The following is a 27,178-nucleotide window of genomic DNA, read 5'->3' on the forward strand; positions in this document are numbered from 1 at the left end:
CCCTGTAGATAAAGCTTTATCTGTTACATGCATCCTATTTTTTTTTTTTTTTTTTCTGATGATTGAGTTTTGTAACTTGGGTCTTCTCTGCATTTTTACCTGCTGAACTTACAGTCAGAAGTTCTCCAGCAATTACTGTTTTGCTATATAGAGCTAATTTGAGACTGGGAATCATCTCCTTCCCTCCTCTTTTCCTGGGGCATCCTACCTTTGTCTGGGGTTATTGGCTGTGTGAGCAGAAAATGATAATATGTTTAAAGAGACTGAAATATTTGGGAGGTTGGTAGACCTATTAATTGGGTATCTTGTCCTATATTTCTAAATGTCATTCTTGATTCTATATTTAGTAATTCAGTTAAGGAAGGGATAACCTACACGGTGAATGACATACATTGTGGCATCCTGAGTGAGTTACACAGAAAGCTGTCCATATGCCCCTTTCAGCAAAGAGTTTCGCCTTCCAGTGAAGCTGTACTTGACTGTCAGACTCAGGGCCTTTAGCCCTGATGGTGGAGCCTTGTAAGGCTGTTAGCACACCATCTCCAGTGGACACATCCCTTTGTTCCATGCTCCATTTAGCAGGAGATGATACTGCAATTTGCAGCGAGCAATTTTACTTTTCAAACTTAAATGGCACTTCTTCAGGTGTCTGGGGGAAAAAAGTAGTTGCCTTTATACTTACTTTTTCTTTTCAGTTTTGTAAAGAATGGGTATGAATTCAATGGCAAAAAAAAAAAAAAAAACTTTACTGGAGCCAAAATTGGAGTTTTAGTACAAGTTTCACAAGAAAAAAAAGTAGTTAGTAGTGCTTAGAAGAAGAACTATTTTTCCCATGGCACTTTGAACGGCTGTGCCATATGTTGTCATATGTTACTCAGTAGTGAGTCAACCATAGGTGGTGGCCTGCACCCTACTATCCCTGGAATATCATACAAACCTGGCTATTGCTTTTAATGAATTACTCATGTGCTAAAAGAATGGACACAGCTATAGAGGAAGATTGATGGAACAGTAGCCCAGCGTAGTTTAAAATCCTGTACCAGAAAGAAAGTGTATAGATTCATGCTTCTATAAGCAGCAATAATATGCTGTAACCTGTCTTAACGTTAGAAAACTCACTTTATGAGAGTTACTGGTGGGTCTAACACTGACTGTAGAGGTAAACAGTATGTGAATAACAGTGCATAGAATGGTGCTTAATGATTTGCTCTAAAATTCAAAAGTCCAGGGCAATACTACAGATCTGCTCTTTCCAATTTTTTATTTTATAACTGAGCAGTTTATACAGTAGTTTTTCACTGTAGAGTTTCACTGCCAGAAATCTGCCCTGGGTGCTTTTGACAGGAAAGAGGAAGAAAGCCACTTTAGTACAATGACAAACTCAGAACTGCCAGCAGATGAACAAGCATTTTTTGTGTTGTTCTTGGCTTGTTTTGCCATCTCTTGCATTCCAGTAACAATTTTGAGACATAATCTTGTAGTTATTTAAAGAACCTAAGAACATCCGTACTAAGTTTCTGCCCTGTATCATGTTTCCAAAAGTAATGGCCTCCTTAGCTCTAGTGAAGGATGAAGAGCAAGTGTTTAGTGATGCACACCTGGAATACTCTTCTAGTTTTCAAAGAACTTGTCCTTACAAAGTCCCTGGGTGACTACCATTGTCAAAGTAACTAGAAGTCTGAAAGTATTTCTCCTCCACTTTTCCACTTCACAGTGGATTTTACTTGTCCAGGAGTACAGTATCAGCATACCCACTCACTAGAAATTTCACAGCAAATGTTTATTTGGTTAAGAACCAGTTCCTCTTGCTCTTTTTTTGAAAGAGGGGCATCTCTTAGCTTGTTTCATACATTAGACATTGCATAAGACAGTAAACAGTTAATTTCTATTTATAATCTCCCTGAATTGACTCTTTTCTAGATTAAAGACTTCTTTAAACAGATGCTATTCCATAACAATAATCATCCTTCTCCTCAGGGTGAGAAAGTGCACCTAGTATTCAGGAAGGCAGCTGATATGGATGTATACAGCTGTTTAATAGCACTTCTGTTCTCTCTTCCTTTCCAAACAGTTCCAAACGTTGTTTGTTTCTTTAGCTTCTACCTCACAGATGTTGATATGCTTGTGGAATTTTCTGTTTCTACCTCAAGATGTCATTGCAAAGTAGTAACAGTGAAAACACTGACCATAATTTTATGTGTGAAATAAGGATTGTGTTTGTCAAGCACTCGACTTTACACATACTCCTTTCTCAAATCACTCCTAATAGGTGTTACACATTTACTCTGATATGAAACTAGGACACCTAGATAGTTTTTAACCTCTATGTGTCTGGATGTCATAGCTGCCCCTTTTACTCCTTGTCTTTACTGACCCTCTAATCTTTTTCCATCTTCTTGCTGGAGATAAGCAAACCATGTGGAAGTGGGAGATTTAAAATAAAGTACCTTCTGGTGAGCAACTGTTTGTCTGGCACGTTCTAAGGCCTCAAATCTTATATGTGGGGAGTACTTTTAAATGCTATAAAATTTCTCTTCTGATTTGAATGGGAGGGGTTTTTTTTAAACGAGAACTTATCTTAGAACAAATTACCTCTCATATTTTTCCTATATATATTCTCTTTTCTTATGAAAATATCCTTTTCCACCATTAAAATGTCCATTCCACTCAATTTTTTTGGTATGTTTATGAGGTCAATATTCTTATTTATGGCTAGGTGTTTCCAGGTTTTGTTAGACTCAGTATTCTAGTCCATCTTCTGACTTCAGTTATATTATTGAAATCCAAACTGGTATCAGCAGGAGTATTTATTCAGGAGGTTTTTTCTTGGAATCTGGGTTTTTTTCTTCTACAAAAGTGAGTGATCTCCTGATGAATTATGGGTCAATAACTTTGGAAAGCAAATCTTCTGGCCATACATACTCTTTTCAGTTTTCAGTTTTCAGTATGGAGACCATACTTTTCTGCACATTTGATATTGATGCCATCTGAAAAGACAAAAAAGAAAATCAAAGTTATCCAGTTCTGCAGTTGAACAATTCTTATTGTAAAATCTTAAGGTAGAAGGATTTACAAGAACTCAGAACACCATTACATGCACATAAGGCCTCTACATTCTAATAACCCTTTGATTTAAATTTAGTTGTTCTTTGTGATGCTGAAGTTGAAATACCAACATTTGTAGCCTTTTGCTTCCCATGGATTTTTACCTATACTTTATTCTTCTATTTTGCTGATAAGGTAACCCTAATTCACATTTGTCCTGTCTGTACGAACTGATTTTGGAAGTAATATTTCTCGGTGTTTCATCTAAGCCTTTAAAATAGAGCAGGCAGAAAAAGGAAAATTGCCCATGAATTGCCAGACATGAAAATTATTCTCACTCTTTTTTTTTTCCTGAAGATAAAGGGTTTTTTTCCAGAAAAATATATAGAATGACCTTACACTTTCAGACAGGAATAAACAGTGGGTGATTTGGAACTTTACTGCTAGATTGATAGCCCATTCTTCATTTTCTGAAAAACCCCTGGAACATTTCTGAGAAAGCCACTTAGTTGTACCCAGAACACCTATATCAACCAGATAAACTGCATTTTCTCCTCACAACCTGCTGTGTACCCATGCTCAGTTTTTCTGTAATGTTTTTGGACTTCAGCAAAGCTTTTGATATTGTCTCTCACAGGATCCTTCTGGACACAATGTCCAGCACACAGCTGGATAAACACCACTTCATGATGGGTGAGCAACTGGCTCACGGGTCAGGCACAAAGGCTAATAGTGAATGGGGTGACATCAGACTAGTGGGGTTCTGCAGGGCTCCATCCTCAACAGTGTTCTTCAACATCCTCATAAATTACTTGGATGCAGTAGTGCAAAGAATACAGCATAAGATTTCTGATGACACTCAGTGGGGAGGAGCTGTCAACTCCCTTGAGGGCAGGGAGGCCCTGCAGATTTTTGACAAAAGAGAGAGCTGGGTAATCACCAAACATATGAAGCTTAACAAGTATCAGATTCTGCAGTTGGAATGGGGCAACCCAGGTTGTGTAGAGACTGGGGAATGAGGGGCTGGAAAGCAGCTCTGTGGAAAGGCACCTGGGGGTCCTGGTTGATGGCAAGTTGAACATGAGTCAGCAGTGCCCTGGCAACCAGGAGGGCCAACCCTGTCCTGGGGGGCATCAGGCACAGCATCACCAGCCGGGCAAGGGAGGGGATTGTCCCTCTCTGCTCTGCACTGGGGCGGCCTCACCTCGAGTGCTGGGGGCAGTTTTGGGTGCCATGATTTAAAAAAGACATTAAACTATTAGAGAGCATCCAAAGAAAGGCCACCAAGATGGTGAAGGGTTGGGAGGGAAAGCTGCATGAAGAGCAGCTGAGGTCACTTGGTCTGTTCAGCCTGGAGGAGACTGAAGGGAGACCTCATTGTGGTCTTCAACATCCTCATGAGGGGAAGAGGAGGGACAGGGATCGACCTCCTCTCCGTGGTGACCAGTGACAGGACCCGAGGAAATGGCATGAAGCTGAGTCAGGGGAGGTTTAGGTTGGATACCAGAGAATGGTTTTTCACCCAGAGGGTAGATGGGCAATAGAACATGCTCCCCAGGGAAGTGGTCACAGCTCCAGTGTGACAGAGTTCAAGAAGCATTTAGACAAACACTCTCAGGAGCATGGTGTGACTATGCGTCCTGCGCAGAGCCAGAAGCTGCACCTGATGATCCTGATGGGTGGCTTCCAACTCAGCATATTCTATGATTCTGCAATTCTATGTTATTTCATTTTGTTGGTATAACACAGGAGGTCTTTCATTCGCACAAGTCTTTTCTGCTTAAATGAAAATACCAAGGATGCTGTAAAAGACTGTGGAACATATAGTTTCCACAATGCCAAATTAAGCAGTAATTAAGACTAGGAGATTCAAAAGGAAACCTAGTAAAGTTTATCGTCTTTGCGCAAATATTTTTTTTCTGAATATCACATGAATATGAACAATTTTTTTGCAGTTTTGTAATTCAAATTTCAGTTTGGAGCAAACGGCATGCAGTATGGTATTTGCCATCCTTAGGCAGGAAAATGGTGATTCCTATTAATGTTGTCATTATAATCATGTTACAAGTGGAGAGAAAGGAAATTGTTATAGATTTCAATTAATGGGAATTTTTAATAGGTTAAAGAAATAGCAGATTTAGGTCAAAGTCATTTCTAGATTCTGAAAAAGTATTATAACCTAATGGTTCCTATTCTGACTTGTTAAGACAGCAGTGGTTAGTTGCTATAAAGATAAGAATGGTCCTTAAAGTTTGCTTCTTGCCATTCCAGACCCATTTTAACACCAAGTAAAAAACCTGTTTTTAACATCAAATTGTTTAATACTAGAAAATAATACTTTATAAACCAATAATAACAAGGAAAAATCATACTTCCAGTTGGTTTATTTTTCAATTTTGCATGTTACCTGCTCCAATGTGCACCTAGGCATTTTCTGATAACTGTTGTTTAACATATAGCATTTTGCAATGCTATTCACATCTGTAAAATTTTGACAAAGACATGTATTTTCTCCTACATATTTGATTTCAAGAAAAAGCCTTTAGTACACCAAACCTTAGGTTTATACAACTTCATCAGCTAATTTGTGTGTTCAATAGTACCTCTCCTTTTCTCTCCCCATCTTTTTCTCTCCAACTCTTCCTTTTATACTATATATTCTTAACATATCAGAAGGGGGATTATGGCATATCTACTTAGATATCAGCTGTCCAAAATCATCAAAGACTAAAAGTCATTGTGGTAATGTCTTACTGTGATATTTAAATTACTTTTTTTTAAAGGAAATTCCTCAAATATTCACTCCATCGTTGTGCTATATCAAGAACACTTTTTCAAACAAAGGAAGTGTCTTCTAATAAAGACCTCCTTTTGTAGAAAGGAACACTGTCTTGTCCTACATTAACTTGAATTTATTGGCAAGTGAATGGTTGGAAACAATTGACAATGCAGGCTTTGCAATGCAATGCCACCTCTTCCTACATTTCCTCACTCTGTACAAGGCAGTGTTCCTCATCCCTGATGTGGCAAATCTATGATCACAACATTAATATCCCTAGTGAAAATGCATCATTCTCTTTCATCCGTTCATGTCCTGATTGAAAAGATAAAACATTCATTTTGAGTGGTTGAATACCTGACAAACACACTTTTGAAAAGCCTGAGTGATTTGTGTGTTTCTGTGTGACCTCCTCTCATCAACCATTTCAGAATTGTATTCCTGGATCAAGAGATCCAGTATTAAATTGTAAGAGTAGACAATCACAGCCCTTTGTTTATTTGCTCCTTCTCTTTCCCATTTCTTCTCATAGGTGTAATAAGAACAGCTTTGCCAAATATGGACAGAGAAGTGAAAGAACAATATCAAGTTCTAATCCAAGCCAAGGACATGGGAGGACAGCTGGGAGGACTAGCTGGTACCACCACTGTAAACATTACTCTCACGGATGTCAACGACAACCCACCCAGATTTCCTAAGAGTATGTAGTATTCCAAAGCACTGATTTCCAAATAAGCATGACTGAAAGTGTTAATTTGGAAAAGTCCTTTAGATAAGAAACTCAGATCCTGGAAAAAGAACAGTATATGATGAAAAAAATCAAATATCCTTTTTTTTAAAATAATATAAAGCTCAACTTGAAAGTATGAGTTGAATGTTTAAGAGGAAATATACCATTATTCCACAAGACCAGCCTGAGCCTAAGAGTTCATTTCATTTACACTATAAAAATTATCTGGGAAATACTATTTTGTCAAGAAAAACTGCATGAATCCCTTCAAATTACAAAAGGTTATAACCTGAGACTTCCAGGTACCAAAGGAAGAGCTAGCTCATGCTAAGCATTATTGTTATGATGCTCAGGAACAGATTTTTATGTGTCTTGGCCCAGAAGATTATATCTGTCCTTGAAAACACTTGCAGCCTCAAAACAGTGATCATGCACTGATAATTTATTATGTTTCACATCAATTAGTTTAAATGAGGCTTTTCAGAAATATGCTAATTTAAGGAGTTTCATAGTCTGCGTATGATTAAGAGGATTGTCACTTAAACTTGTCTCCATAAATTTACTGAAGTTTTGTATATTCCATACCTTCAAAATGCAGAAACTAATCAAGCAAAAATCTTGATAGCTATGCCAAAATAATTAGCTGCTAAAATTCGTTAGTAAGGCAAATTCATATTATAATATATTGCATGAATCTGCAGTAAGATCACAGCATTTTTTACTTTGCATCTCTTTCCTTGCCCATGAATTGAAATCCCACTATACGTATTATGAATGCTCCATAGGTACAAAACCACATCTGCAACTGTGAAGTTTTCTCCTGCATAAAAATTCTTCTTTTACTCATTGTGTTTTTGCAGGCATGTAAGAAAGATCAGGTTATGAGAAGGATCCATCTGGTCCTTCCTTCTGTCTCTTACACTCACATCTAGATGGTATCCACAAAACAGGCCAAACAATACTTCATAAAACTTCTTTACTTTCTAATTATATTTACTTATAATGGTGCCTTTGTATTTAACAACCTTCAACGTATTTTTCTTGCAGCAAGTTCCCCCATTGCTTTGAAACAGGTAAAATTTCAGAGTCCACATCCTCTGTCAGAGGTACATAAACTAATCATATATCATACAACAAACAGCTTCCCCTCATTTGTTTTGAATCCATCCTTACATAATTGCCTGCATGTTAACCTCTTCAAAAATTCAGAAAGCACTGCAAAATATCAGCTTTATTTAGAGAAACTGTGTCGATTTCTCTTTGTTCAATATGGGAAAATCTCTCTGAGTTCAGTAAATCTGCTCCTACTGTTTTGCCTGTACATGTCAGTCATATCCATCTGTAGCTCCACTAGACTCCCTGGAGAACTTTTGGGGAAGAAAATCTGTGTTATATTATACCTCCAAGCCTTCTTGTGCCACGGTGGTTTGAAGCAAAATATTGCACATCATAATAGTTCCCTTATTTCATTCTTCAGGCTCTTGGGCATGTAACAGCTAATTCAAATGATTTGTTGCTGTTGTGTCTGTTTGTTCCACAACTGCTTCTATAGCTAATTTAACCTTCTCCGGAGTCCCCTATAAAGTTCTAGGATAGAAAAAAATCCCCATTTTTTCTACACTAACAACAAAGAAAAAAATATACTAAGTTTTACATTCGTGATCTTATCTTCTCTGAGCACTTCTGTATCTCAGTTTTGGGCTGGCTTTATACAGTTCCTCTCAGGCTTTTGCCTCCAGATGTCTTAAAAGACAATTATTATTAGCTTGTTTGCAGAGATTTATTCAAACTCATTCTTTGTCTTCTTTATTGTGGTTTTATAGATAAAGCAGACTTTATGGTTCTTTCTATTGTCCTCCCTGAGACACAACTTCATTTTTTTGAAAGATGCCTTCTTGCTTTTATTAGCTATGCTGTTTGCCCTTACAGATTTGCCTTTTAATGGATATGTACATTTGCTGTGCATCTTCTAAATGATATCCCTAGACAGCACCCACACCACCCATAGTGATTTAACAGTCTCAGCTATCCCGTTCAGAATTTCTATAGTAATACGCCTCAGTTTTATTTATTTTCACTTTCTTGTTATTATTATTTATTTAACTGAATATAATCATCTTGTAATTCTGGCTTTTATTGCTCCTGCACAAATATTGCATTTAAACTAATTATAGTTGCTGTAAAATTTAGAATAACTAGGGAACTTTTCCTGAGTAGCTAATGGTAATGCTGTTCTCTTTTTTAAGTCTTAGTTGACAGAAATTCCTTTAACAACTATCATTATTCCTCCACTGATAAAGTCTACTGTAACTTTCCTGTGTATTTGGCTCCTTGATACTATGCTGCTTGACTGATTTTCTTCTTTCCCACAGATATTGAACACAGGTATTATGCTGATATTCTTGTTTAGCATTAGGCATTAAAGTTACCTATACTAGTTCCCATTTTAACCTTTGGCTTTATATTATGGCTTTCTTTCTTTCTCCTCTTTACTGGTCCCTACTTTGATTCTGTATGAACTACCACTTCTGCATTTCCTACTGGGCTATCATCTCATTTTGTAGCATTCTCCAGTGAAGAATGCAGAGTTCTCTTCACTGCACCCTTTGTCTGAACTGCATACCTTTGCAATTTTTTTTTTAATTGTGTGTTTTCCAGCACCTGAAAATTCTCCTGAACCTTTCACGAGGTATCACAATGGTCATAGAAAAGTTTTTAAACTTTCAGAAGCCTATTCTTCTTAAGGCCAAAATGAATTTGCATTTTTCCTATTCTTTAACAAGTGCCCCAACATTCTAATATTGTGACTTACTTCTCCTCACCACTTTTTTCAGCCAGGCATTTGAAGCTCTGTCTTTCAGTCTTTTTCTTCTGATTGTACATGGTGAGACTACTTCAGACTATGCTACTATGAATGTCCTTAACTTCAGGTTTCATTTGCTAGCCTAAATTTCAATCCTAAATCTTCTTTATTTTGTCAGACCTTACGTAGTATCTCCTTCAGTTTCACAAGTGCTGCCAAAGCCTTTGTGGCATCCTCCAAACCTGAAAAATAAGCAAATCATCCCAGAGGGCCTCTTTGTACCAGCATTCCTGCTGTCTTCATCCTCAGTGCTTGTTAATCTGTCCATCGTTCTAGTCTGCTCCTGCCTTTCAGCTGGAACCCCTGCTGTTGGAAGGGTATCAGGACTACAAGAGGAAATAATGTAACTGTCTGGAGACCAAAAAACTCAGTACATTGAAAAGCTTCATGTGCCCAGTGCTCATTCCCATTCTGCTTTTCAGCTGTATCTTTTACTCCCCTTGTTGTTAGGGGCCTTTTATTGTATGCCTTCATCTACTGTTGTGGTGCAAAAATGCACAAGTTTCACATAATATCAGATAGTTTTCGTGACACAGAGAAATCATGGCATATATCATCCTCTCTGAAGAAGACAGCCTCGAGGTCGTATTTAATGCCTGAACTGCAGTTATGACATCTTTGCCCAAGTGTTGCTATGAAGGAGCAAAAAAATCACACACAAGAGACCAAGCTTGTCCTGTACTTTGCATGCTAGTAAGGTTGAAAACCTTTTCCTTCTATTATATCAAATGTCACAAAAGACAAATTACAGCAGTGACTCTCAACAAAACAGAAGAGAATAAGACTGGAGGTTTGTGTTGATATTGAAAATAACAAACACTTAACATGGCTTACAAGCTAAAATGTCAGTATGGGGGCTCCAGTGTATTGGTCAGCCTTTTTTTTTTTTTTTGCATGTGTTACAGGCAACAGTCTCGATCAATGGGGATTTACTTAGCGAGCCCGTTTGGTTAAGCAGTATGTGAGATGATGTGTAGTGTGCCTGAAATTCAGAGACACAAAGCTAATTACAGCTAAACAAAAGAACTAAGTGAGAAAAAGTAGAGTTTGAATTATATTTCTAACATAACAACTGTATTTTTCTTTTTTTTCCCCCTGAAAACGTTGCAATGATTAGGAATAATTACCTGCCAGGAAATGGAGTTTACCATTTGCTTGACTACCATAGCTGAAAGGAAAATTGTGAAGAATTTTAGTTTATGTGAAAAATAAGTCTTTAAAATCAGGTCTGCATAGGTGCCAAGTTCAGGCCTGACAAGAGATCAGGAACCCTTGAGTGTTGCTGGGATTGAGACCTCCAGTATCCTTTTACTCGTCATTGGTCAACAAAGTCAGGAAGTGCAGATGGAAAAAAAGGACTAAAGGTCCTTTAACACAAACTGCTCCAGGGTTAATGTTTTTGCATCACATAATCAGGACCACAGTTTTGCAAAGGGCTTGTGCCAAAGAAGCCATGATGTAGATTACCTAATCAAATAAGACAATATTAAATTTCACAGGATGAAGCTTAAATTTATTTTCTAAACTTAGTAAAGCTGAAAAAAACACCCAAGATTTCACAGCAGAAGTAGGAGAACATATATTATTAATATTTGGAAGAAGCTACATTGATAAATTATACATTACAAGCTTGCAAAAAAAATCTAACACAGAACACCTTCATCTCATTGAGGGTCTTTTAAGGAGACAGGCAGGTTTGGATGGGTTATCAGCATCAGTGATGAAAAAACACTGACTATCCTGCTGAACAAGGAATTTTTTATTTAGAACCTGTGCTTTTGAATGTATTCAGTGGGGAACTCCCACCTTGCATGTCTCCTAGTAATGAGGAGTGTAACAGAGAGGAAACCTCTAAACATATGTTTCTGTCAGAGTTGCCTGACCTGCAGGTATCTATTGGCCCACATTTCAGAAAACTGACACATCAGAAAATGGATATTTTCTTTAAAAGTAGTAGGAAAAAGTTAATCTGAATTATTTTATTATTAAAAATTATTTCCAGAAGTGTTTTCTACCTTCCCTGGCTCTTCATTAGTACAGCTCCTTTCTGCATTGCTGTGCATGTTTCATTGTTAAAGATAGAACTTTTTTGTAAATATTAAAATAAATATTTCATACCAAAGTTTAATTTTTGCCAAAACCAGAGAAAAAAAGTAAGGCAAATAATGAAAAGGTAAGTACTTTTCCTGTCATAACAACATCGTTCAATCAATTGAACAAAAATTTGGTATGACACAACATTGCCTTTGAAGAGTGGAAAAAAGCTGCATACATCTAGGTATACACCCTGGTCCAGAAGGGAACTGATGGCCTTTCTCTCTCAGCTACTTACTTACATGATAGCTGGCTAAGTAAAAAGATGGTTCAGCACATCCTTCCTGAAAGCTAATGGACTAACCCTTAATTCATCAAGCAGTGGACCACTCTGAGCATGATGCCAGGACAGCAGTGGCTTGTTTCCAATTATTAAAATAAGCTTCAAGAAAAAATAGATGGGCTATATTTACTTCAACATTTAAATGAAAAAAACTGTATAATTAGTTGGTATAAATTATGCTTTATGGAATCAAACCAATTAAGTGAAGTGGTGGATTCATATTTCGTAAGTTTACTATGCTTCAGTTTCCCTGTCTCTTTCTTTTGTTCACTGCTGACAGAGTGAGTGTGAAAGCAATTTAGAGAAATAAACCCTTATATGCTGGCAATAAAAGCACATGTGAATCATTTTGGTCAAAGGAATAGTATGTCTTTTTATTTTAATATGACATAAATATGCTTTTAGAGAATAAGGCCCTGACATAGAAGAAATGCAATTGAATTTTTAAATTTAGACAGTTTTTTATTCTGATATTAGCAAATAAAAGACCATTACAAGTGTCTTCTGAAGTTAACAGTAAGTTTGGGTTTTTTTAAGGTGTGTATTTTTTAAGGTGACACTCCCTGAATTTGCTTTTTTTAACTCAAAAGAACTATTTGGATAAAGCTATGTTTTATCACACCATTTCCAGCTAACAGAAGTCAATTTTGTGAGAGAATGATTAAAAGCTCTTTCTAATAGAAGAGAAATTAATTAAGTTTTGAACCCAATACTTGAATTTTGTCTACTTGTGCATGTCTTAGCTTTTAAAAAATGCATCTCTGATGGTCAGAAACCATTGTCTCAGGGTTGCTTTGCAACCACATTTAAAATATTCAGACAGCAGTAGAGCAATGCCTAGACATCACAAGGGCCATTTTTTTTTGCTGTCATTGGTCTTTCCAAAAGCATGTCAGTGAAATCTATCAAGATAGTTTGCATAAAAGACCATGGCAAATTTCCAGAAATGCTAACATATTTGGAAACATAAACACAACTATTCATCTTTCTGGTAGTGACCCTTTAAATAAAGCAAGGTTGAAGGATCGTTCCTACAACCTTGCACATCAGTTGATACTGTAGGATTTTGCAGGTAATTGGATTTGGATTTCACAAGTGGCCAGTACAGTGCATTCCACAGAACATATTAAATCCTCCATTGGAAACAGCAGAGGAAACAATAATCTTAGAGAGAAAATTTCACAAAATAGACAAAAAAGTTCACAAAATAGAGAATTCAGAAACAAAAAAAAGAAAAAAAATATTTCATTTATGCAATTTCAGGAATTTCAGAGTAAGTAAAAAAGACCTTTGTAAGCACAAACTAGCCCTTTACTCTCTTAGTTATATGACCTTGGCATGGCACTTGAATGACCTATTAGCTGGATGACCTATTACATAGATATATTATATATTATGTATTACATATTACATATTAAGAATAGGATTTTCATATTATTACCCTTTAGATTGCATCTATTTTCAGTGATTATTTATTGGTTTGCAGCTTATTTTAATAGGTGTTCTGTCAAATACTGCAATCTGTAGAAATATTTAAAAAGAAAGAACAACCAAGTGCTGAACCTGGAATGGCCTGCCTATATATTCTTGTGCATACACACTTTGTAGATTGAAAATTCTTATTATAGATATTTATTTATATGTTATTGGAAGCTTAGTACATCACAGAAATTGAACGTGCATTAATTGTCCTAGGTTTTACTACATTAAAGCTGGTCAGTTTTTAATTCAGTAAACTAAATGTGGCTGATTCTATTCAAGTGGCTTTGAACAAGACTAGCTCAGATTGTATTGCAAAATTGGTTCAGAAGCAGACTGCAAGCAAGAGGTCTTCTTGTCCATATGGGATAGAAAGGAAAATCTTTTAATCCATTGCTTTGGATGAGTGGCTTATGAGAGAGAAGTTCCTCAGATAATGGTATCTACTTTTAAAGATTTCAGAAGAACGCAACACAAATCCCACCCAGTAGTGTATTAGAAATCTACAGGAAAAGACTGTGTGATTGATAAATTATTCTGTTCATTAATCTAAAAAACTTAAATAATGAAAGCAGTGGTTTGATTTAAAAATAAGTGATGAAGATTTAGTGCCTCCTTACTTGGACAATTTGCTAGAAAACTTGCTCAGGATTTAGGTTCAGATCTGCCTAATTAAGCATTTTAACAAGTCTGCACAAGTTTCTGGGAAGTTATTCTACTCCCTGTAATTCAGATATGGAAGTATGGTTTCTCTCAGTATTTCTGTTAAAAGTTGTTGTGCTTTATATACAGCACTTGCATCTTCATTGGCTCTCAGAATGAAAATGAGTCCATCTTTCACTGATTAAAGAATTTGCCTGGCAGACAAGATGCCCTAATTCAGTTCCAGCAACTAATTACTGATTTTATACCAACTGGGAGATACCTGCACAGGACAGGTGGACAGATTCATTGCAGACTAACCTGCAGGCAGAGATTATTTGTGAGACTGAGCCAGGGCTTGCTTTGAATCAGAAAAGAAAGGATGGTCAAATCCTGATTTTCTCCATCTTTGTTAATTTTCTAATGTCTATGCCATAAGACATAAAAGAAAAAAAGCACTAGGTCAGTTTTGTACACCAAGTTTATAATGTTTAATGTCAGAAAATCTTATCCAAGTAACTGATTTTCATTTACCTGTGAGTTTTGGGCAAATTAAGACTGCATTTTTGAGTTGAACATATACTTTAGCCAACCATTTCAAACAGCAATGGAAGATGGGAATGCAGAGACTCCAGAAATGGGCTCATGCAATTGCAAGCCCATCATGAAAACAGCACCCCTGCAGAGGTCATTATAATTTTGGATTGTAATACCTTTGACTTACTACAGCTTCAACATCAGTAAAACTACAGTCAGATCAGTACAATAATAAATACCAGCTGACCAGTATTTGCACAGGGCTCTTACAGGAATCAGAGAACCAAGGGTAGCTCCTCTTTATTCTGGGTTCCTTGCAAGTCTCACACCTCTGTACTATTTGCACTGTCTTGCCTCTCACCCTCCTTTGGCCTCTCTTTCTTCTTGATCCTGTATATCCTTTTTTTCAAAATGCACTCTTTTCTCTCTTATGAGAGACACAAATTTATCCTTGATCTCATATTCATCTTATAGCTAGAGTGTAGCCATCTCCTCCTTCAACTCCACAATTGTTTGTTTGTTTGTTTTTTCCCAATGGTAGCACTGCTAAAAGAATTTATACTTTGCTGAGTCACTTCCAGCTCTGAGTTTATCCATATTTTTCTATACTGAAATCATGAGTCTTCACCATCCCAGATAAGCTCTTCACATCTTCATCTTACTTGTTTTGGCCACTATCCTGTCACACAGCTTAGTGACCCTTGCCTGCTGTTTCTGTTTCACTTGAGTTACACATTCGACAGTCATTAAAAAGCCTCTGTATTTTTCTTTTCCCACCACCATTTAATCAGTGCAATTATGGACATTTTTGCATAGACTAAAAGAATGTATACAATGGCTTATTACACTTCACTTTTAAAAGCAAAAGAAGGACATGTGAATATCTGAGAAAGTTCCTGAAGATTTATGTTTTAATTCTATAGTATTAATCTTAGAACAGTACAGGGCACAGTTTTGACCAACACCAAGTAAAGCTTTCTCAGAGAAATTCAGGGCATTTGGAGAAATTAGTACAGATCAAGAACTATTTTGTGCAGTCACTTTCCATGAAATTGACCTATTTTGGTGTGGCTAAAAGAACTCAATAACATGGAATTAGGCCGTTCTATATTGGCTGGCTTCTGTGCCACAGAGTACGGCTGGTACATGAAACTTCTTTGTACATTTGTAGCTTATTTGAGCCTGTGCTTTGCAATCCAGGCCATGCAGCCCTTTTTGGGTCAGAGTACCCCGAGTTAAGTAACCTTCTGCCATTCATTATATGTGTGTGTAACATAAAGGAGTTAAAACAAAGTTTAACCTCTATAAAAATTTCTATTTACATATGTGCCAACTTCCTCTTACTTTTTTTCTTACTCTTTTCCATTTCAGAACTATTGATGCACTTTTAGTAAGAACTGATTTGCACCCAAAGGTGCACTTAGCCTCAGCAAAGACTCCCTGGAAACTTCTTCTTTTTTTTGTAGCTGTCACTGTTGCATGTTCTTAATAATAAAACATCTTGAAGGGAGAATCATTTTATTCAGACTGAATAACTAAATTCCCAACCAAAGCATTGGAAGAAAATGGAGAAATAAACTGGAGGGGGAGATATTCAATTACCACAGATCCTTAAAACACTAAATGTTTAGTAAATTCTTTGTCTGCTGCATTCATATTGTTTTTTTAAGTCTCTCAAGAATGCATAAGTAGCAAAGGTTATATGAGGACTGTTTGGAGTACTGACTGAATGAAACAAAAAACCTGTTTAAAGGTCTAAACTGAGAGAGAGTGAACCCTTAGCTGCAAAGCAGAGCATAAACCCAAATATAGCTATTTCTTTATACTACTCAATAGCCAATGAAAAATATAGGTAATTTCTCACTGGCTAAAATGCAATGCGCTGATTGCACTGTAAACAATAATTGAAGAAATACAGATGAGTATAATAGTGGTTAGAAGTTAAATGTTCTGTTTGTCACAACATTCTGTTGTTAATTCATTTCCCTCCTATCATCATCTCTAAGCGGTAATTGATGATTAATAGAAATATGAGGTAAATTGTTTTTAAACACTATAATTATCATAGTAGATTATTATCATTAGTAATTGTATTTCACATCTGCTACCTTATGTAGAGAAGGTGCAAATAAATACAGTTCATAGAAATTTAACAACCTTTGGCAGGAATCATGTCATTCATTCCACTACAATGTGTTTTCTGCAGGAGTGACAAAGAAATCATTCATTCAACACACAGAGAGTACTTAGATTGGATGCATGAAATTACCCACAGTAACCTTGGTACGTCTTAAAAGCCCCATGCATCTCCGCCTACTCTGATAATGAAAAGTAGATAAGGCTACAGATTTAACAGCATGGGGTTGCCTTGCAATGCTTTGAGAATTGGTTCCAAAGTGACTCACTGACAACAGTGTCACTTGCTGTGTCACTATCAGTTCTGGCAGCATCTGCCTTTTTCCCTGAGGTCTTCCATCCAAGCAAGAAATGAATGTATCCTTTCTGCTCCTAACCATGGTGAGCTTACTTTCTGAAAATTTAGAGACTACAGGGCAACATAAAGTGAAGCCGACCATATGTAATTATCTAATTATAATTACAATAGTTTAGGCTCATGATTTTCAAAAATATCTAAGAACTGCAGTTGTATTCAGATTTTCAGGAGTGCTCCACTCCTTGTAAAAGCATTAAATGGGATGCCCAAGTGCTTGCAACAATCCAAATGTTCCTAATGACAGCAGTAGGAGCTAAGCAGAAGATACCAAGCAGTTTGTCTTCTGTGAGTCCAAAATACCACTTTTGTTGAATATTTGCATAAAAAGCTATAAAAAAAAAAAGAAGAAAACAGAAATATTCTAGAGTATATCTTTTGAGTTTTGTCTTGAGTTCATGACAATTATTTTATTCTCAGTGGCTTCTATGGGAAATTTGTTGAATTTGTAAATGCGATTGCCACTGCTCACAAGAGAAGGACCTGTAATTAAGCACTCACTACTTTTGCATTTCATTGGAAAATGAGCAGTATTTATACAGAGAGCTTACTTTAAATACTTAAATTGGAAAACATAAACATCATTTGTGATAAGTTGAGCATACTTGCTATAAAGTAAAAGAGAATATGGGTGGAAAATATACATTTGCCATCCTATTGCATTTTCTTATCTATATTACACACTAAATCACAAGTATTTAAGGAAACTGCATTGAATAAACCAAAGCTTAAAACAAAGTATAGTAAACTATTATGAACTTGTACTTGATGATTTCACAATTTTATCTTTAAAAGTAATAATTTTCAGTCTCAGCCTGTGCCTACATGGTAAAGAAAAGTAATATGCACTTTGGGGAAAAACACTTTCATGAAATGTACCCAATGAGTATGTAAAAATCAAGTCTTCACAAGGAGTTTTTTGAGTAATACAGGTGTTGAGCATGCTTTGTTTAGGTGATTTGAGGGATGCAACTGAGGTGTGACTTGGAGGACTTAAGATAGGAACCTAATTTCCTTAGTCGATGGAGAGAAAAATTATTCTTCCAATAGAGATGATTTAGAGCACCTGGCTTAGATCCTAAAGTAAATGGTTTGACCATATTCTTAAGAGTGAATGAATTGTAATAAAAATTGTGTTATTATATCTCATGCCAGAGTGATAAAGAAAATATGATAAGGCTCTGGCAAGATATTTAAGAAGCAGGGATGTTAAGCAGAGCATTACAAACTCTATGTCCCATCCCTGACAATATACTTTTTATCATGTTAATGTTTCACATGTATCTTTTAATTTAAATTTTATAGAGGAAATAAGTGTATTGATTTACTTCTTGGTGATGGTGTGATCACTGGAATATTACCAACCAACCTACCTGATAAGTGCCAATTACATGCTGCCTGGGATTCTGAAAAAGGAAAGACATCTTCTCCTGAAAACTTTTTTCTATCCATAAGGCATGCTACACCTTGATAATTCTTTATAACCACTATATAATTTACATAAAAAACAATTAATTCAAGCTTTTAGACTATACCCCCCCAAAATTATTTCTCTCGTATTATTTTGTTTGGCAGTAATTTCTAATCAGTAGAATGGATATTAGCAGAACAATTCTTCATTGGTTATGATACACAATGAAACTGATCATGTGGGCTGGTTTTCCACATAAGCCTTCAGACTTACAGAAAGCTGCACTGTCTAACACATGAATCCATTGGCAAAGTCAGATTTTTCACAAAAAGGGGAAGTGGTGAAGGTGGGATCTTTCATATACAACAATAACATCAGGATTAAAGCAGTTACTCAGGAACTTGATTAGTTCCCCTCAGCCTGTTGAAATATGGAAACTCCATATTGTCTACAAGAAACTCTTCTTTATAAACTTGAGGAATTTCTAGAACTGAGCATTTCTTCCCCTCTTGGTAAAACTATACTACCATACAAAGATGATTTAAGATCTTCAAAGAAGATTAAGTATTATCCTTGCCTCAGTTTTTGGACTCACATCTGAGTGTGTGTGGCTCCAAACAGCTGCTTCTATAATTATTTCTATATTATGTTGTTAAACAGAATACTCTCTGTTGGAACAAGTATTCTCTATGAAACAACCAGTACTCTTTGGAGGCAAAAGCTGTGGACTTGACTATCTTGAGCTTAGAAAATGAACTGGTATTCCACATTTCCTGAATGCTTGCACCAACAAGGGGTATATTAATGTCCATGGAATTATTCTCTGACATGAAATAGGGAGGTTTATTTTTAGAAAGCTATATGACAACACCACCGTGTCAGTAGAAAAAAACCCAGCAAATGTTTATATGAATATTTCAGTATTCAAAAATTGTACCACTATGATGAACATCATTTTTCCTTTAGGGAGGTGGAAGGAGGATGGCCTCAAAACCACAATCTACTAGCTCACCTCAGGGGACGATAGAGTTCTGGCTCAGGAAATCCCAGCTCTGGGGAAGCTCCATCATGTGGATTATCCTAAACTAGGGTAGTGTCAAACTCAAAATAGGTTTTGTTTCTGCTCATTTTCCCTTGAAGTACTGGTGACCCTTGGACATCCACAATCTCTGCAAGATGATACATCTGTGAGATGTATTTTTCTAGGTGTGGTGTGGACTTTGGAATCCACAAAAGAGAACCAGAAAAACCAGAAGCTTTTAAGCATGGTTATGTTATGTCTAATGAGGCCATAAACCTTTAGTCAGAGCAGGGGGTTAGAGACTAGAAGCAGCCTTTCCATAACTGAAGTTTTACAAGCCCATCCCAGATCATGTGTGACCTGCATCAGACACAGGGTGACAAAGCCTGGCTTTTTTTCCCCACACAAGGTCCCAGCCCTCTGCAGAGCATAGAGCCATATCTAGGAGAGGTATGAGTTCATCTCACTGCTGTACTAAATCACATCTCCCTAGTTTTAGGAGCATATGCATCAGATGCTGCTATTTATTAGGCTGATTATCTGTAGCTGATGTAGCAGGTTTAATATATTGAGTATGTGCTTATACATTTACATTATCCTTTCCTTTGCATATTACACTGTAGTTAAAACACCAGGGAGAAAATTGAACTGTTGTCTTATGATTCTTCCTAAATAGACAGAAATCAGTGCACTTACAGCCTGGGTCAGGATAAAAATTAAAATGCCTTGGTAATTTACGATAACAATACTATTACAATACACTGTCTGTTGGGTTTGGGTTTTGTTGCTTGTTGGGTTTTTTGGTTTTTGTTGTTTTGGTTTTTTTTTCCTGAGAAAATATTAAGGATTTAGATGAAAGAGAGATAAATTCTTTTATTTCAATTTTTTTGTCTTTAAGAATCGTGCTATCGTGATCCACTGCAATGCAATACCTTGGCAACTGCCAGAAAGCTGAAAAAAGTGCAAAGAAAATTCAGGAGAGGATAACCTTGCACAGTACAAGTATGGTGGCAGATTAGAAAAACAGTTTCAATTGCATTTACAGCTGTTTGATTGAAGGACATTATGCATTTAAGTCCTTTGATGCTAACCTGGGTTATTTCTTAATAGTCGTTTTTGCTGATGAGAAGTAATGATGGTTTTCGTTTGCTATTCCTATCAGACCTGAAAAGGTTTTTGGTACATGGTGGTGTAAACTACTAGTGTGGAGAAACAACCACCAAAAAAAGCTCCCTTTGTAGTAAAAAACAAACAAAAAACCACCTAACCTTTTTGTAAGTAAAAATCAAACCCCAGAACAGCTTTTGAGCCTTAAAAACTAAAACTAATCTAATCACGTCAGAGGAACTGTAAATGTGTGCTGTATTTCAGTCAATATGACTGATTACCTGTCACTTACTCCGCTCTGATTTTTTCCCACTGTGCGCTTTGGAACCATCTTTGTTTTAGAAGCTCAGAGGCAGCGTGTATGAGTTTTTAGCTCACCTCTGCCTCATTTTCCTGAATGCTTTTGGGGATAAGTAATTAGCCCCGTCAGTTATTTCAGCTTAAAATCTTCAACTGCATCATCACTCATTTATTTTTATCATCCTCATTGATGTTGCTCAAGCTGAAACAAAACGTCCTGACCAAGCAATATTTATTGCAAATATTGCAATAGCAAAGGGGGGAGCTAGTTGTATAGTCCAGTTTCATATTGCAGTTTGAGGAAAGTGAGGGCTTTCTCCTTTGGTACTTCCCCAAAAGACGGGAGAAAACTTAGAAAACACATCTAAAAGAGATTTATGCAAGTAGAAGAAAGATTTTTGTTGACAGAGGAGTTGCATCAACAAAATTTGACAGAACTGTTGGAGCAGCATAACCAGCTGCTGCATAAGTTTGTCTGAGCTGCTTGTTCCATCATTCCTGGAAGCTGAAGAGAACAAGGTTTTCAGGACCTTTGGGAGTAAAAGGTTATTACTCAGGCCTGTCTCAATATACCTGTATAGTAAATGGAGGTAGTAGTGTATGCAGGAAAAATGGACAATAAAAAATGTATAATGCTGAACTGTCACAGCAAGTCCACAGCAAGAAGTAATGTCTGCTAGAAACAGAAAAATAAAAGTCTACAAAACTGTCTTTCTCATTTAATGTACAGCATATATTGATCATTTCAAATGTCTTGTGTACAAAGACCAAACCAGTCTGAGTTCAAGAAGCATTTGGACAACACTCTCAGACACATGGTGTGGCTCTCAGGGTGTCCTGTGCAGGGTCAGGAGTTGCAGTCAGTGATCATGATGGGTCCCTTTCAGCTCAGCATATTCTATGATTCCACTGTTTGAGGGAGGGGAGGGAGGGAATGAAGATTTCATGCTATATATTATATTCTCTTGAGTTTTCCTGTGAGCTGGCACCAATATATATTATTTGTTTTCATTTATTTTATTCTGAAAGTATGTTGTCACAGTAGAACCATTAACAGCTTCCATATGCTGTGAAGATAATATTACAGGAGGACAATGGCACTGTAATTACACACTACATCTTCAGAAATCTGACTCTTGCAGGGTTGAAGATTGCTTCAGAGTTTCAAATTAATCTGGATTACCCTATCTTTATTGCTGTTGAATTTCTGGAAATGATGAAATGCCCAGTCATTGAAAATAACTGATCAAAGCCTAAACAATCAGATATTGAGTAATGTAGTCCTTCTTTGACTTCATCTAAGTTCCATATGATTTACAGCCAGGTACAATATTTTATAGGGAAATGTTTGTGTCAATGAATCTGAGTGATCTTCAGATCACTAAAAATAGACCAATTTGGAAAAGATGGAAAAATCTATTATCATATGCTCTTACAATTCATGTTCACTAAAATTGTGGATATAAAAAGCAATTGCTGCAGCAATAATTTCTGCTATCCAATATAAGTGCCTGCAAAAGACCTGGACATCTGGGCTAGAACTATGCTGTGAAAACTTATACAATATTCAAGTGTAGGCAAAGGTCTTTTCCATCTCTTTTCTGCATAACTTGTATAGCAGAGACCCAGTAATACACGTGTTTGTAAGTGACATTAAATAATAGGAACATTTGTGATTGTATCATGAATAACATGTTAAAATTCTATTCTTTACTTAGAGTCATTGAAGTACAGCTAACAAATAGCTGAGACTATCTTGCCATGACACCATTTTGTGTCATAACAATCCTTTCCTGCTGTTAGAACAACACTAAGTACAGCTTTCTTTAGTATGTTCCCTTGGAAAAAAAAAAGTAGTTAAATGATTGCTCAATCTTTAGTAGCTCAGGCAATGGGTAATACAAAGCTATACACAGTGATGTCCAGAAGTGAATGCTGACACAAGCTGACTTTACTTATGGGGATATTCTCTAACAAAAAAGGCAAATTTTGCCTTCTGGTGTACTTTGCATACTGATGGGCAGAAGGGGGAAGCAAACAGAAGAGATTTTTTCAGACCCAATCAAACAGAAAATAATATAGGTACTATAGCCCAAATGACTATCTCACAAAAGAGTGAGCTTGTTCCTAATCCAGTAGTGCTAATGTCATTTTGTTCCTCACCTGAAAATACTGTAAAGCTGAAAAAGCTGACACAGCATGCATTGTAAGGAGATAACGACAGTGAACAGAGTCTGCTGTTAAATTCAGCAGCTGAATGCGAAAGTCATCTATCCTGCTGTTAGATAATATACAGCTTCTCAGAGCCTCATTTTGTGGTGTGTGACTGAACCACTGCTGGGTGGAAATCTCTGAGACATCGCCCTAATGTGCCTCCCAATAGTCACAGATGGCTGTCCTGCTACACTATTGAAAAGAGGTGCAAATTTCCTCCTACATGCCACATGTAGCAGAACCAAGCAGGCCATTGCTGATGTTTTCTGAAGGGGCTGCTCTGTGAGAGCTGTGGAACATTGACCCAAGGAAAAAAAATGGACCCAGGGAAAAAAAATGATGGGGCTCATTTTGTTGAGGCACAGGATGAAGTGAATCAAACATCCTGGGCTCAAAACCAGCTCCAAAAATTGCTGGCAGTTTTGACAGCAAAGAATGTTGCTTGAAGAAAGGCGAGCACTGCCTGCCCACTGCAAATACTGGTCGTGGTGATGTTCACTTGCAGCAGTGCAAAGTTAACAACTCCAGCAAGAGGTGCAGCTAAGCAGGGAATACGGGCACCTCAGGAGCAGTGAAATAAGTCAGGGCACCATGTTACAAACCCAGGCCTGCTGCTACTGCTGTTGCTAAAATCAAGGCTGCCTCAAAGTACTTTGGACTTTTTCTTTTAGCTCTATTAACTATTATGTCTAGCATTTTTCAACATGGCTGTTCCCCTGAATGAAACCATTTTCTCTTCACATGTCAGTAGAAATACTTATTTTAAGTGTGTGTAATTTTTTTGGTGGTTTGTTTTTATTTTTTTATTATGACTTGTAGTAAATAATCTGAAAGTAATAGTGTTCTGAGCTAAAAACTGTTTAGCTCAGAAATTTTAGTAAGAGCACCCTCTGGTGGCTCAGGTATGAACAATACTCTAGATCTTCCTTCCATAAAGAGTTGTACACATGTTTATAATACTGAATTACAAAGAAATGCGTGAAAACTTTTCCCACTGAATTTTCCTTTAAACTACTATGAAAGTCATAAATATATTTTCAAAAAAAAAAAAAAAAACCAGAAGGAGGAAAGTGCTTATAAACATGTACTGTCTATAAAGACAATTTAATTCAAAAGAGAGTCAATCACGTGAAAAATTAAAGATAGAAATATAGATAGATACCTCAAGATGTAGAGATGCTAAGGGCTTTACTATTGCAATGGAAAAAAATCTAGAATCCAGGGGAAATCAATAGGTAAAACACAAATAGATTTTTCAAAACCTTTGTTGTTTTCATCTCCTAATTTTAATAAGATTATTTAAATATTTTTATTTTGCACAGGCTCCATGACTTTAATCATAAATTCTGTGTTAATTACCAAGAAATCCCAAGAATGACTGTCTACCACTTTGTCACAGGTATCTTCCATTTAAAAGTACCTGAGACCTCTCACGTTGGTTCTACTATTGGACGGATCAGAGCTGTGGACCCTGATTTTGGGAAAAATGCAGAAATTGAGTACAACATAGTTCCAGGAGATGGAGGAAACTTGTTTGACATTACAACAGATGAGTACACCCAGGAAGGAGTCATTAAACTGAAAAAGGTATGTGGCACCAATGGGTGGATGTGCCTATGACTCAAGTGAGAAACCAGGTAAGAGAGTGAAACATTGTGCAGTTTCACGTCATGAGTAGCACACAATAGTAGTGCTACATAAGTAGTTTATATCTCTATTTTAATCCACAGTTGTGATCTTTGCATTGGAGTTTAGTCTTTTGTTTAGTCTTACAATCAGGTGTGATGTTTCATAAATAGTGTCGTGGTGAAGAAGTAATTCTTATCCCATCTAGAAAGTGCAATTTATCTTTTATGGGAAGTTTTCTACTTAAAGCCATACAAGAACCAATTTCAGTTGAGAGCATGGAGTGAAAAAGCTGTATTTCATGTTGACTTATAAACATTTTATTTTGAAAATTTTGACTTTGTGTTTGCTATTTGAATATTGAATCTGTTGTACAGTACTATGATGGACAGTTTTTATTCCGGGTAGAAGAGTACCAAATGGTTGCAGACACCCATGCCCTACTACCAGTCTCATGATAATGTCCCAAACAGCTGATTATCAGATACTTAAGAAAGGAAACACACTGCATCTCAGCTGTTCATGTTGCTTTAGTGCTCTAGAATAAATTGAAGATTACTGAATTTATGAATTTCAAAGATGGAAAAGACACATTTCACTTAGAATTTAGTGATTAAAGCACTCAGTAGGAAGAATCCAAAACAAGGAGTGTCACATTTTAACCAGCTGTTATTTTTTGAGCCTAGGCATTTACATATACACCAATGATCAACTTGTTCAGTGGAAAGAAGTCTGAACCACCAGCATATTTTGGAAGGCACAGTTATGTTTTATAGACAGCTCAGGCTTGAAGGTGTAAATTTTGTAAAATACCAAACTATTAGCTGAACATTTCACAAAAGTCTGGGAAGGAAAGAGTTCTGGACATTATTATTAAGAAAAGCTTTAGGAAAAGTGAAGCTTTAATTCTAACAAAATTTAGAATGTAGGTACGTAACTTCCCTCAGCTCTGACCATAGATCTATATTTTCACTATATTCATTCCCATAATGGAAGTCCTGGCTTCAACCTCCTGACCTGGCAAATAGTAAATTATCCATGGATGCATTAAAGGACAAGATGATGTCAAGTCACTGACTCTTCTGCCAGTTATAATGAAATAAAACGGGAGCCACCATGTTGCTGTTGTTCACAGGGACGGCGCGAAGAACGACATGGAATTCAAGTCCAGGATAAATGGAATTATTTCATTAATTATCACCTCATTTATGTAACTTGGTTCGCAATAGAGAAATTACATTATTGGGTCTTTGACCATCCACCTCCCAGATTGATTTGCTGAATGCTACAACGCCTATTTCAAAATATCTTCTTCAGTGTGGAAAACAAGACTATTCATAACAAGTCTTGCACCTGTGAGATAAAGCCTTGGTTTACAAAAGCCTCTACACTGTTTACAGCTAGCTTGCGTGAGAAAGGAGACACTCACAAGCAGCCGTAAAAAGCAGGAAAATTTCTCTGCTAACCTTTTCAGCATCTACACCACCATACTCACAGGAAGTAATTTGTCAATGAGACATAAAATCTTTGACCTCTTCACAGTCTGCTTCTTTTCTGACTAAAATTTGAGTGTACTGTTTCCTTCTAATGGGAATTTATAGACTTTGTTTCATTTTTAAAAACCCTTCTGATCACCTTTTTCCCCTCTATGCAGATGACTCAAAAATGGGTCCATCTGGAGCTGTCAGGCTGAGCAGCTGCATATGCCTCCATATGCACTGCCAGTTGGAAACTGCAATGAGTGGGAACCATTAAAAAAATTAATATTTGATCATCAAGAGCAGGTTTTTGATATAATTCAGTTCTCCTTCCATTAGTCCTAAGCCTCATCTGTTCTGTTTGTTTTTGTACACAACACTAGAATTTGCCATACTTGTGGTTAAGTGTATATATTTCCCACCACTGGTTGTCCAGGTTGGCAGTGATGATGTTGATGAGAAGGGTGCCAGGGGAGTTAAAGAGGACTTCAAGGCTCTCGGTCAATTGGTTCATGGGACAGAAATGCAGGCAGTGTTCATCTCAATTCCTTCAGTAGCAGAAACAAATGATAAAAGGAACAGGAAAAGCCATGTTATCAATAAGTGGCTTAAGGGCAGGTGGAGCAAAATTTTGTTTTTTCGGTCATGGGGAAACTTTTATGGCACCAGGCCTGCTAGAGTCAAATGGGCTCCATCTATCTAACAAGGGCAAAAGGATTCTAGCCCATGAGTTGGCAGGGCAGATTGAGAGGGCTTTAAACTAAGTTCAAAGGGGGAAGGGGATGAAACCAGGCTCTCCAGAGATGAGCCTAAGGGTTGTAAATCAGAGTCAGGGGTGAAATCAGCCCAGCTGAAGTGCATGTACACCAATGCACCCAGCATGGGCAACAAACAAGAGGAGCTAGAAGCCATGGTACAGCAGCAAAGCTATGATGTAGTTGCCATCACAGAAATGTGGTGGGATGACTCACATGACTGGAGTGCTGCAATGGATGGTTGCAGGCTCTTCAGAAGGGACAGGTGAGGAAGGAGAGGTGGTGGGGTGGCTCTGTACATTGGGGAGTCTCTTGACACAATA

General features: G+C 36.9%; 1 protein-coding gene across 5 annotated transcripts in view; it reads left to right on the plus strand.

The window, feature by feature from the left end:
- The window catches only part of CDH12 (cadherin 12), a 431,901-nt gene that overhangs the window by 356,134 nt on the left and 48,589 nt on the right, over window positions 1–27,178 (plus strand). For all 5 annotated transcript variants that reach the window (XM_048311278.1, XM_048311300.1, XM_048311309.1 and 2 more), the window contains 2 exons: window positions 6,357–6,524; window positions 24,396–24,583. In XM_048311278.1, coding sequence (XP_048167235.1) covers window positions 6,357–6,524; window positions 24,396–24,583 — 356 coding nt within the window. The remainder of the gene's footprint in view (window positions 1–6,356; window positions 6,525–24,395; window positions 24,584–27,178) is intronic.

This window comes from Corvus hawaiiensis, chromosome 1 (genome assembly GCF_020740725.1).
Source record: "Corvus hawaiiensis isolate bCorHaw1 chromosome 1, bCorHaw1.pri.cur, whole genome shotgun sequence".
Lineage (NCBI taxonomy): Eukaryota > Metazoa > Chordata > Aves > Passeriformes > Corvidae > Corvus > Corvus hawaiiensis.